Below are 13,203 nucleotides of genomic sequence, written 5' to 3' on the forward strand. Positions count from 1 at the left end.
ATATTAAACTACATTATTATACTCTTTCTTTACCAACCTTGGTTTCAACGTTCAATTTTGTTTCCAAAATAAACAATCAGAACTTCATTCTATTTTTCATTGGAAGTTCATTATTGTTGCTTTGGAAATGTCTTGTGTAACAAACCCAGTTCTCATATCAGTTCAAAGACCTCAAATTTCTTCAGTTTTTTTGTTACCAAAAAGAGTTTCAAGTTCAACTAGTTATGGATTGTTGAAGTCTCGAACACTTCAACATGAGGCTTTAAATTCAAGCTTGGTGTTCTCTCCACTGGTGAAAAAGGCCTTTGGAGTAAAACAAAGAAGGTTTCCTGTTGTTACAGCCTTAGCAGCAGATGCTGATGATGGTGAAATTGAAATCTCTAATGGGTTAGAGTTTCACACTTCATATTTGACTTTTTCTTAGCTTTTGTTATACAAATTTTTATATATAAGCACTTGTACGGTAAGCGTTTATCCTACAAGTACTTAATTAAGATATGTATCCAACTATAAAGCACAAATACAGACACGGACACGCCGACAACACTGTTGATAATTTGAGAAAATCACATAATTCAGTGTAATTTTGATTTTAAACCTTGTGTTTAACTTTTTCTGATATTTTACTTTCTTAATTCTTTTGATTATTGATGTCCAATTACAGGTCTGTCCAATCCTCAAAGAGTTTTGGTGAGAAATTTCCTGCATTGGTTACTGGTTTCTTTTTCTTTATGTGGTAAGCATTCATCCTTTTTATGTGATCATGAGAAAATCTTCGAGATAAGGATTAGTACTTATATAAACACTAAAGTAGAGCGAAAAGAGAATCGGAATCCCAAATGAGGAACATTAAAATAATGAAATCATGCATTTATATTGCACATGCTAGATTGTTGCAAACTTGCAATATGTTTTCTGAAATTGTCCTACTTCTATATATGCAGGTACTTCTTAAATGTGATTTTCAACATACTCAACAAAAAAGTCTACAATTATTTTCCATATCCATAGTATGTTTTCCTCAATGATTAACTTCATAATTAGGCCAAGTTAACTCTATAACTTTATAGCTTTTTATTGGTTCCTTCGCTTTACATTATGCTAATATTTTTCAAATTCGTTTCAGCTTTGTTTCTGTTGTACATCTCCTAGTGGGGGTGGTGTATTGCCTTTTTAGCTGGGGTTTAGGCCTACCAAAGCGTGCAGTGAGTTATACTTCCTGTGTATTATTATATTTAAATCAATGTTTTCAAAACCGTACCAGAGATCGAACAATTGAGACTTTCGGATAAGGTTCAACTGGTCCAGGCAGTTGAATCACGGTTGAACTCAATGACTAATAAATAAATAAGTATTAAAAACATATATATTTTTAAAACAAACTGGTTGAACCGCAGTTCAGTCCGGTTTTAAGGGACTGAGAACCGATTCATGGTTCAATCGGCTTGCTGGTTCCTAATCCAGATTGGTTGTGAAAACACTGCTTCTAAGTCTCATGTCTGAAGGCATAGTATAAATTTCAATAACACATTTTCTTCCTATCATCAGCCAATGAATAAGGAGCTCTTGTTACTATTGACTCCAGTGGCATTTTGTCATGCCCTTGGTCATGTCATGTCCAATGTATCATTTGCTGCTGTTGCTGTATCTTTTACACATACCATAAAAGGTATTAAACATTTCTTACACTGTTTTTATTTACACACCTATGTTCTTGTTGTTAACATTGAAGTTAGTGAACATCTTTTGTCTGTCTGGTTGCATTCCCCGGTCTTAGGGTAAACTAGTTATTGGAAATTCAAGTGTGATGGATGATGAGACTTTCCTAAATTGATTAGGAATAGATTAAAACTATATTCGGTCCGGTTGAAATAGAGGGGAGGGATTTAGCATGGTTTAGAGTGAATGAGGTGAAAAATAGACTTATCCAAACACAATCATATTATTTAGATTATTTACCAAACATACTAATCATGAAATTCTCATTGACTTGAGTATTTAATATATAATTTTTATCACTCTTTGTAGCTTTGGAGCCATTTTTCAATGCTTCAGCTTCTCAGTTCGTCTTAGGCCAACATATTCCACTGTCTCTGTGGCTATCTTTGACTCCTGTTGTTTTAGGTAAGCTTTTGTCCTTTCTTATTTCTTTCTGGTTGATTCAAATAAGAGCTTTCTTATCTTATCTTAAAAATATTGTATCTGTTTATAAGTCACCTATGCTCAGTTATATATTTATTACCTATGTATCAAATTCTTAAAACTTGGTTCTAAACATTTATAATGATTATTTAATTATTACTAATATGAGTTTCACTCTTAGGTGTATCGATGGCATCACTAACTGAACTGTCTTTCAATTGGACTGGTTTCATTAGTGCAATGATTTCAAATATAGCATTTACATACAGAAGTCTATATTCTAAAAAAGCAATGGTAAAAGATCTTTTGCCACATTGTTACTTTTGCTCATAAGTTTTTCAGATTTGAATGTTATATAACATCTTCACATAATCCAAATTATTTAAAATTTTACAGACTGGAATGGACAGTACAAATGTATATGCGTATATTTCAGTAATTGCGCTTGCCTTTTGTATCCCCCCGGCAATTCTTGTGAGTTCATTTGCTACCAAAACTACTGAAAGGTTAATTTTAGGGTTAAATGTTTTTAGTCCTTATTAACAAATGAGCGCTTTAAGTCCCTACATTTAGTACCTATAAAAGCAAAACGGGGACTAAAATTGAACAAATTTTTTGTAGGGACTAAACTTGAAAATCGTGAATTATGCAAGGACTACAAACATATTTAGCCCGTAATTTTACTATTGATTTTTCGTCTGTTTGCGACTGATTTCGTTTTGGATGCTTCTTAGATTGAAGGACCCCAACTGATGGAATTTGGATTTAGAAATGCTATTGCTAAAGTAGGACTGACAAAGTTTCTGTCTGATCTTTTCTGGATTGGAATGTTTTACCATCTTTACAATCAGGTATCCTTGTGTTTTAGTCAAGTGTTGAAGAGTTTATTATGTTTGATACTTTTCTTCTTTGCAGACTCAAATTGATGTACAAATAATGAAAATTTAACATTTTTTTTTTTTATGTTATAATTGCAGCTTGCTACTAATACTTTGGAACGTGTTGCGCCACTAACACATGCAGTTGGAAATGTGTTGAAGAGAGTTTTTGTCATTGGATTCTCTATAGTGGTGTTTGGTAATTCATTTGATTTTCTTATCAATTTTTTTTTTGATAATCGAAGAGAAAGGTTAAGTATAAGGGAGAATCCGAAACATCCCAACTAGGTTGAAAATACAATCCATCATATTATTTTTTTTAACTTCAATTTTGTTGTACTATACTCTCCTATTCTATTTGTTCATGAGGTGTTAGTTTGGTGTTGAGAGTTTCAAATTGTAATATCAAGAGACAAAGTTCAAATCGGAAACGATATAAAATGGTCGTTAGTGCGACTTTAATAAATAATAACTCTCTTATTATATTCTAACATTTTGGTAACATTTGTAGGCAACAAGATATCCACACAAACTGGCATTGGTACTGCTATTGCAATTGCAGGTGTTGCCATCTATTCAGTGATTAAAGCAAACATCGAAGAGCAAAAACGGGTAATCTTCGATACAAAATCCTACAATTTTTTCTTTATTTATTTCTCCTATGTCTCTTGTCATCTTGATGCAATGCTAATATCTTTATTCCATTTCAGAAAGCTGCTGCAGCCCTTACATCTTAACGGACGCTCTTTCCTTTATCAGCAATATTGGATCAAGTTGGCATAAATTTATGAGAAGAATTTGGAGAATCCAATATTTAGAAACATTTTTCATTGTTAGTTACATGAATAGTGAAAGCTTCTAGAAGTAGAAAAATTGTTTTGCTTCATTTTGTTCATGTTATTTCACTACCTGTGGATTTTAGTGTATGGTATCAGAACTTGAGTGCAGAGTTTAACCAAGCATAAGTTGCTTAGCACCAAAATGTAGTGAAAACAATATGGATACAATATTCTCTAGTTTCTCTAGGCGCTTGTCATTTTATACCTCTGTATCTCTTACCTGCATCCAGGGGCGTAGCCCTTCATATGGGAGGGGTAGTCTTGGCTACCCAAAAAAAATATTATCCTTCAATTTTTCGGTATGTATTTTTATCCGGCTACCCCAAATAATAAACATTGAGCTACCCTAAACAAGTTGAGTTGCAAAAATTAGCATAAATAATAAAGTAAAAAAATTACTACAAGATTGATAGATTTATTTGTGTTGGTTTAATACTTCCGGTCTCAATAACAACAATAGAGAAACCTTTTTCAACAATAAAAATTATCAAGAAAATAGTCATAAACAAATTAAATGGACAATGAGTTTCTTACAAATAACCTATTTATTTACATTTGAAAAGACATTATTGATCTAATATTAAACAAGCAATTATTGATGAAATTGGGTTCTTGAAACGCATTTTGCCCAATGTTTCTAAATAGCGATTTTATGTTAAGTTCCTAAGATTTGTTAATTTTAGTCCTTACTTTTTTGTTAGAGATTAAATTCAAGACTAAAAATATTTTTTTTTGTAAAATTTTAAAAAACTGAGACAAAAATTGAATATTTTTTTTAAAGACTAAACCTAAAAAATTATAAATTTATGGGACTAAAAATATATTTTATCCTTAAATTTAATGTTTGTTTTCAAAAAAAAAAAAATCTTCTTTAAAGTTGGCCCCTGCATAAATTTTCTGTGAGCTTCGCCGTTGCCTGCATCTAATGGTTGAAATTAAGGGTGGATTAGATGGACATGAATTTAGATCATAATGGATGGATCAAAACAAATTCATTAGTCCATTACAATCCATTATTTTTACCTATGAAAAAATTCTTCCTATCCATCCGTTAAGTATAAAATCCATCCATCTATCCATTATTAGATTGTTAATGGATGGATATCCATCCGATCCATCTATTTAAGTGTGTTATTTTTTTTTTAAACATATTTATTTTAAATAATTATTTTAGTGATAAATTGGTGCAAAAAGTATTCAGCTCAAAGTAGTTTATTTTTTGTCTGGCCCAAAATAGTTTTTTTAGTAAGCCCAATTGACAAATTGTATATATAAAGCCCAAATATATTTTGTTAATAATTATATATATATATATATATATATATATATATATATATATATATATATATATATATATATATATATATATTAAAGCTGGTTGTCCGTCGACGTTGACCGATGGCTTTAATTGACCGGCGTTGGCGGAAATTCATTGTCCAGTAATCAAAATATAAAAGTATTAAATATTTTTAAATATCATATTCTCAAAATTTTGTGTTCAATATTTTCAAATATTGTATTCTTAAAATTTTGTGTCCAACTAGACTTTCCATCCGTGCTACCGCACGGGTCATATACAATGCAAAAACAATAGAGAAAAGCAAAATTATATCGCCAAGTCGCAACTTAATATTAAAATGGCGTAACTTTAAAGACAACAATAATTACTGTTGTTAGTATTCCTCGTACATGAAAATATAAAATTAAAGTATACGTCAATGCAACCGTGATTACCGAACATTTCCTATAGATCATGTATAATTGGCTTGTATATAGAATATGCATACTATACATAGGATTAAATCTTTGATTGAAATATAGTTATTGTACATGTTTAATTTTGATTTCAATAGGATGAATGAAAATCATTACAGACATATTGAAAAACACTTGAATAATGAATAAAATAAAAAGAAATCAAAATTTTTCATTGAGTTCAAACATATTGATCACTACAAACATTGGCAGAATGCTTTAATAAAATAGATATTCTGATACTCGAAATAGAAATAGCTAAACCAAAATTCACAACATATAGTCGACTCAAAAATACATTTCTTTAATTCTAGTAACGCCTCACAGTAAAAAAAGTCTCATTTTTCCCAACAACAGGAGCACCGATCTTGATAGGAGAACTTTCTATAGAATTCTCGTGCCTCAATCATCCACTTCCACTGGTTATATTGTCTTGATCCATAAATAAGTATGCAATCCCACACATGTTGCCATAATCATCAACCAAGACTACTGCAGTAGCTTTCTTGTCCAAGATTGATTGACAAAATCCCTCATATGCCAACATCTTCAAAAATAAATGAGATAGTGAGTATATGCATCGTATATGCATCATATTTGTTTTTTTAGGGATTGTCATGACATATTTATTGCTTAATTCAACTCTATTCTTGAAAAATAACAATTATTCTATATTGTATAAGTTCCCAGTGTACAATGAGCTTTGCCTAAGATGAGGCTTATTGTTAATGAGAAAGCTCATATTAGACAGAGTATTGAGAAAGTTAAACTAATAATCTTTCAATAGTTTCTATTAAGAGACTTTTCAAAGAGCAAAGGTGAAGACAATATATACCAAAAAAATGAAAATTTAATCAATATCCGAATTGATGACGCATTTGTGACTGCAATGAATTCAAGTATTAATTTATTTCATCTAACATTCAAGCACAATCAAAAGAAATATAATGAATTTCAAGCCTAGATACACAACTATATGTACGATATTTGGGAAGAATGACCAGCCCAAGAAAAGGAGGAATAAAAAAAGAAAAAAAAAGTAAAATACAACATTTTATGCAACTTGTACCACTCTTTAAAGCCTAGATACACAACTACATGTACAATATTATAAAAGAATGACCTACTAACATGAATTTCCTCCTGGATTTGGCAATTTTTCTGCATGATAAAGAAATGAAATAATTGGAATCTATAGCTACTTAGAAACTGAAAATTTCAATTGAGAAGAAACCAAAAAGACATGCATTCACAAATTATGCAAAGATGAAGATTAATTGATTCACATGAGAATAATGAATAAGATGGAATGAAAAGATGCATGATTATTCCGAGTGAGAAGAAAAAATTAATTTGAGAAGGAATGATGCCTTTTGGTTTCGTGACGATGAGAATTGGAGTTTTGTCTTTGAGTAGTGGGAGCATTGATGGAAATTACACAACAAATAGAGTCTTATAAACCTTTTTCTCAAATTACAACCTCAAATCATAATCCAAGACTCATGGTTTTTCTTATTTGAACCATATTTGCAGAACCTATAAAGTGTAGATAGAAACAATCTCATTATCATTATTACAGAATAAAATGAAATTAAAAGTAAGAAGAGAATGAGATAAAAAAAAAGTGAGTTTGATGTTCCCAATCACTTTGGGAACATGCAATCACTTTGGGAACATGCTCTTCAAAAGAGAGAGAGATGAGCCTCTTACATTCCTTGAAAGGATGGCAGCGACAACACCATTCATCCTTCGTCTATGAAATCCTTTGTCTTCGTGAATCTAACTGAAATCCTCTCCTCTTGGTTCATTTTTTCTACTTCATTTCATCACAACAATGCTATAATGATGGGTACAATTAGAACATAATCGACTTAAATACGATAAAAGGGTAATATATATTATAGAGATCTTTTACAAATGTAACAGCATCGGCAAAAAAACTACAACACGCATATATAATATAACAAATGTTTGACAATGTCGTCATAGATATGCTGAAAATAGGTTTAAAAGCATAAATATTGGGACAATATTAGTTGCTATTAATATCAAATTGCAGGGTGGCTTAAAACTATTATACATCAACAGAATCAGAGAGAGGTTGATGCAATTAACCGAAAATGGTGCACCTCTTCAAACAAATTTTCAATAGATGGTTGTTGCAGCCATCAAAGGGTACCAAACAACATGCAGAGGTTCCTTCAAAAACAACCTGAAAAAAATATAGTGTTGGAAGTTCAATATATATGTTTTATGATAGTTGCAGACACAAATTGTTCCACATATGAAAATATCTGAATTATGTTTTTAATATATGTGAACATACCTGTTTGGATGACTTCATTTTAACGCATCAAAAGAAGGCAGCTGCCATTGTTGTCTGCTAATAATTCAAAAATTAACCTGTAAAGTTGGATTAGAAATAGAACAAAACTAAGATTTGCTTCTTGTACAAATTCCGCAATCTGTATTATGTGGAATATGATATAAACACAAACCTGTGCAGTTCTCTGATACACCTATCAGCCAAGCAGTAACATGGAAAACACTGAAGTTTTGACAACTCACAAATTGCAGAAAACTTCATGGAATATGACATTTGATGTAGTGCTGATAGAATTGTTGTCTTCATCTGTCAATAGCTATTTCGAACCTTTTCTGGATGGGTCAATAGACTTGGAGTTGGAATTGCAAATTAACTCAACGGTGAGTCCTGAAACAACATTCTTATCAAAGCATCTGACTTAATTCCCTGTTAACCTGTTTTCATATTCAAAATAATACAGTTTTAGCATCAATTTGTTTCTGTTAACATATATAAATAAATATGTCATATGGCAGGTTGATGGAATATACATCTTAAAAGAACAAACCTATAATCAATATTCCTTTCAAGCTACCAAACTATCCACCAGACTAAAACACTATTTGCGTTTTTGCAATGCCACCTGATTTTTCTATGAAGCGTATATGGCCTAAAATATATCATACACACTGAATACAGCTGCACCTCCACAAACAATCGGAATCATCAGTCACAACTGATTGTTTGAAAGAAAAGATTCAAACAAATAATTGTACGACATCGTCTGAAAAGTGAAAAACGCATTAAGCATAAATTAATTACATATAAAAATCATTATAAAAAGAAGTTAAACATCAGAACAGGAGGACACATACCAGAACACCGGATGTAACATCATCGACACTTAAGAATTTTGCTGCACGAAATTTGAAATTCACAGTGTCATGTCTGTATGGAATATGAGCTTTTTTTTATCACAAACTCGGAATCCGTGCCTTCTGGAAACATGACACGATTTAACTTAAGAAACAGCGGAGGAGTGTGAACTGGATACTTAATTTCCTCATCGTATCGATTTTTCACCTGCACCACGAACCTTGATGGCTGCACAGAGATAATGGTCACAACAGCCCCCCACTTCAAGTCATATAGCTTATTCAATTTATGCCATCCATGAGTGATACACAATCGACCATTCTTTTGCTCAATGCCAACCTCAACTTGGTTAAAAACAGGGTCATTCAAAACAGCAAAACGCCTCAATTAAGGGCCCAATGTCTCCACTAATAGCCTCGGGAGAACTGTAATAGGCTGTGGACATGAATCACAACAGTGGGTTAATGGTTTACATTCCAACATGCATATGTTTTTTTTTTTGCAAAAAATCAATAGATAAAAAGGCAAATCTTTCAATAAGACAACTTAAATAGTGGGTGATGTAACACACCACTTTTGGATTGAACTCTAAAGTAAAAGTTTGCCACTTTAAGCGAATTAGCTGATGAAAACTGTCATCCCGGTCCGTCCTGCTCCAGTCAACAATAGCTGCAAAAAAACCACAACAATAGTTAAACCAGCAGGAACATGTAAATAAGGTACATAACATTAAATAAGGTAAATAAGGATATCTAAAACTAAAACCTTTTGAAAGAATTTAGTATCCCTTAAAACTATTCACACTTGACCACTAAACAAAAAGAACACCAACTGAGAAACACAAATGCAGTCACCACGACACATACTTAATCAAAATGGGATTGGAAACAAACATAATTAGCAAATAAACTATACTGATTTTTGTATATCAATTATCACGATAAGAAAGATGAATTTTTAGTTTGAGAGATAAAATTGCACGATGAATGATAGTGCTAATGGCGGAAACAGGTAAACTCTAAGCAGTGATCAATATGGTTAAGCTGAAGTATTAAAAGAAGCTCATTGATGTATGAACTGTGGCAAATGAGAAGTGATCTCAGAATATTATTTGACCAATCAAATGTGATATGCATCCCAACATACCTACACACATATACACAATTTTAGATTTGAAAGAAACATCACAAAAAATTTAGATCGAGTTATTAGTCTAATGGATTTTAAAAAGTAAGAATGGCAGAACTAAGAATCCCTCAAGTTCTCATTGTAATTAAGAGAATATATAATATGTTGGTACAAAAATTTTAAAAAATTAATATAGAGCTATTTTAAAACCCACAATCAGATAACAGAGAGTTTAAAACCCAACACCAACATTCAAAATTATGGTAATTTTTTAACAGTACAATAGGCCAATAGAAAAAGGAACAACGACCTTCACTTACCGGCGGCCACCGCCGACTATAGAAACTTGTCGTCGTTGCTGCTTACGTAATGGAGAAGAAAATGAATTCATATCCTATGAAGCTCATTACTACAAATGCCTCTGCTGCATTATTTGCCAAAAAAAAAAAATTAATGCAAAGATTAGGTTATAGTACGGAAGAAAAAAACATAAAATTTAGATGAAAATGATGAAATTTGGATGAGAAGAAATCAAACGTTTTTTGAATCAGTAAGCGGAACGGATTAGCGTTTTTTGTGTTTCTGTATAGGAAGGATTCAAAATCGAACCTTCTGGACTCAGTGATGGAGGAGAATCAGAAGATTGGGGTGAGAATCTGAAATCGCTAATGGTGAAGGACGATTGAGAATCGTTAATCCATCTGAAGGATTGGAAACGTTGTCGTTGGTGGCGCCGCCGGTGGTTTAGAAGATCGGCGATAGGAGTTCCGATTGAGCGTCGGTAAGTGGTGTGAAGAAGCCGAAGCAATTTGGATGAAGAGGAGGCGGTGAAGGAGTTTGTTTGGGTGGAGTGTGAAGAGAAGATGGTGAGATGCTTGGTCGCCGCCAATGGATGGGGGGAGAGGGTTCGCGGTGGTGATGATAAGAGGAAGAAGAAGAAGCAGCGGGTTGAAAATAGGAGCACGCGTTTACTACATCGTTTAGGAGATTTTGTTAAGCAAAGGAGCAATTTTGAAACATTAGGGTTAAAATAGTAAATTTATGCATTAGGGTTTAGGTTAAAATTAGGGGTGAAACAGTAATTATAGCCATTAGGGTTTTGGAAAAATTAGGGCTTTAAAATTGGCTTGGGACAACTTTTATATATAGAGTTGAAAATAGGAGCACGTGTTTACTACATCGTTTAGGAGATTTTGTTAAGCAAATGAGCAATTTTGAAACATTAGGGTTAAAATAGTAAATTTATGCATTAGGGTTTAGGTTAAAATTAGGGGTAAAACAGTAATTATAGCCATTAGGGTTTTGGAAAAATTAGGGCTTTAAAATTGGCTTGGGACAACTTTTATATATAGATAGATATTTTTGTGCACATATTCTTTACTCATTGTGTGACACTTTTGTATACATTACTCTCCCCGTTAATGTGTCATATTAAGGAATCAAATTTTTATTTTATCCCACAACTGATTGATATTTTATTTGAGAAATGTTTTTTTTTTTGAAGGAATATGTGTCTTATGATACACATGTTAAAATATCCCATATAATAGAAATTATGTATTAAAATTTATGCTAATTTAATTAAAAAATGATTGAAATTTAATTTCTCTCAATGAATACTTGTTTTTTTTTCTTTTAAATTTGAATACCAAAAATAATTTCTTGTAATAAATTGAAAGTTATTTAATACCAAAAATAGTTTCTACATTCAATACAATAATATTTGTTTGTTTTAATACTATATTATTTGAATGTGGATTTGTAATTATTAAGTGAAATATGTAAATATTGAGTAAAAATAAAGGGTGTTAAAAATATTTTTATGTTTTTGTTCAAAAAACAAAATATAACAAGTAATCCAGACAAAATATAAAAATAAAAAATGGAAAGGCAACTTGCTTTGATTAACAACATCTAATGTTTCAATATCATTGACCTATTCAAGCTACCTCCTCATCTAAACTTCTTAATTACACATTAGTATATAAAAACCAAAGAGCACACAAATTTGTTCTATGTGGGACCTCTCTCTTTGTAAATACAAGAAGAAAATCAATAGAATCCAAGAGAGCTTTGGATCAGGGGCGGATCTGAGCAGGGCAGGGTGTGGCAATAGCCACACCAGCCCAACCCATACCCATTTTTTTTTTATACAAAGCCAATCTTAAGTTATATATATTCTCTATTCCGTGATATTAATAGATCTGCAGCTTTGGCTTGGTGGCGTGGGTTGAGTTTTTTAGTGTAGACTTGGATGTCCCAGGTTCAACTCTCACTTCTCACTTTCTGCGTTTTTCTCACTTTCTGCATTTTTTTCTTAATTTTTTCAAGTTGCTTGCAATTTTCTTAATTTTTCTCACTTCTCACTTTCTGCGTTTTTCTCACTTTCTGCATTTTTTTCTTAATTTTTTCAAGTTGCTTGCAATTTTCTTAATTTTTTCAGATAATAATATAAATAACATAAATTATATATGAATATATATTAAGATTTTGCAACTTATGTCATGCATTATCTAATCTATAAAAAAAAAATATACTCACTTTCTGCATTTTTTTCTTAATTTTTTCAAGTTGCTTGCAATTTTCTTAATTTTTTCAGATAATAATATAAACAACATAAATTATATATGAATATATATTAAAATTTTGTAACTTATGTCATGCATTATCTAATCTATAAAAAAAAAATATATACTCACTTTCTGCATTTTTTTCTTAATTTTTTCAAGTTGCTTGCAATTTATGTCATGCATTATCTAATCTATAAAAAAAAATATATACTCACTTTCTGCATTTTTTTCTTAATTTTTTCAAGTTGCTTGCAATTTTCTTAATTTTTTCAGATAATAATATAAACAACATAAATTATATATGAATATATATTAAAATTTTGTAACTTATGTCATGCATTATCTAATCTATAAAAAAAAAATATATACTCACTTTCTGCATTTTTTTCTTAATTTTTTCAAGTTGCTTGCAATTTTCTTAATTTTTTCAGATAATAATATAAACAACATAAATTATATATGAATATATATTAAGATTTTGCAACTTATGTCATGCATTATCTAATCTATAAATATATATATAAAGGGGAGATTCATTTTTGGATTGAGATTTTCTACTCCGAATTTAACATTCATTTAAATTATTATATCATTTTTATGATGTCATTTAAATTATAATTAAAAAGTTAAGTTCACTAAAATATAAACAACTTTACTACATAAGGAACAAAGTTTGGATATACCACTAAGCTTTATAGGCTTAACTAGAG

At 31.0% G+C, this 13,203-nt stretch overlaps 1 protein-coding gene and 1 long non-coding RNA gene across 3 annotated transcripts; one reads left to right on the plus strand and one right to left on the minus strand.

Annotated features, from left to right (window-relative positions):
* On the plus strand, positions 1–4,045 carry LOC146921771 (triose phosphate/phosphate translocator, chloroplastic-like). Of its 2 annotated transcripts, XM_085715067.1 has the most exons (13): positions 36–387; positions 665–736; positions 945–1,010; positions 1,127–1,205; positions 1,549–1,669; positions 2,029–2,124; positions 2,324–2,436; positions 2,539–2,616; positions 2,877–2,993; positions 3,120–3,219; positions 3,532–3,632; positions 3,731–3,779; positions 3,829–4,045. In XM_085715067.1, exons 1-12 carry the CDS (start codon positions 128–130, stop codon positions 3,755–3,757), a joined length of 1,230 nt encoding a protein of 409 aa, XP_085571193.1. In that variant the 5' UTR covers positions 36–127; the 3' UTR covers positions 3,758–3,779; positions 3,829–4,045. The 2 variants fall into 2 exon arrangements, with proteins under 2 accessions (XP_085571192.1, XP_085571193.1); XM_085715066.1 differs by having other exon boundaries at positions 1–387; positions 3,731–4,045.
* Positions 4,046–5,766: 1,721 nt separating this feature from the next.
* Positions 5,767–8,084, minus strand: LOC146921772 (uncharacterized). The gene is made up of 3 exons (XR_015012233.1): positions 7,941–8,084; positions 7,325–7,826; positions 5,767–6,161 (listed from the first exon to the last, which is right to left on the minus strand). It is a non-coding gene; the product is annotated as an uncharacterized LOC146921772 (long non-coding RNA).
* Positions 8,085–13,203: the final 5,119 nt, after the last annotated feature.

This window comes from Medicago sativa, chromosome 5 (assembly GCF_051527215.1).
Source record: "Medicago sativa cultivar Bolivia chromosome 5, Bolivia_mono, whole genome shotgun sequence".
Classification (NCBI taxonomy): domain Eukaryota; kingdom Viridiplantae; phylum Streptophyta; class Magnoliopsida; order Fabales; family Fabaceae; genus Medicago; species Medicago sativa.

Bases quoted from the DNA above. Each gene is read 5' to 3' on its own strand.
- LOC146921771 (XM_085715066.1), top strand. From the start codon at position 128: ATGTCTTGTGTAACAAACCCAGTTCTCATATCAGTTCAAAGACCTCAA. The intron at 1,011-1,126 runs GTATGTTTTCCT...AATTCGTTTCAG, and splicing joins AATTATTTTCCATATCCATA to CTTTGTTTCTGTTGTACATC. The intron at 1,670-2,028 runs GTATTAAACATT...CACTCTTTGTAG, and splicing joins TTTTACACATACCATAAAAG to CTTTGGAGCCATTTTTCAAT.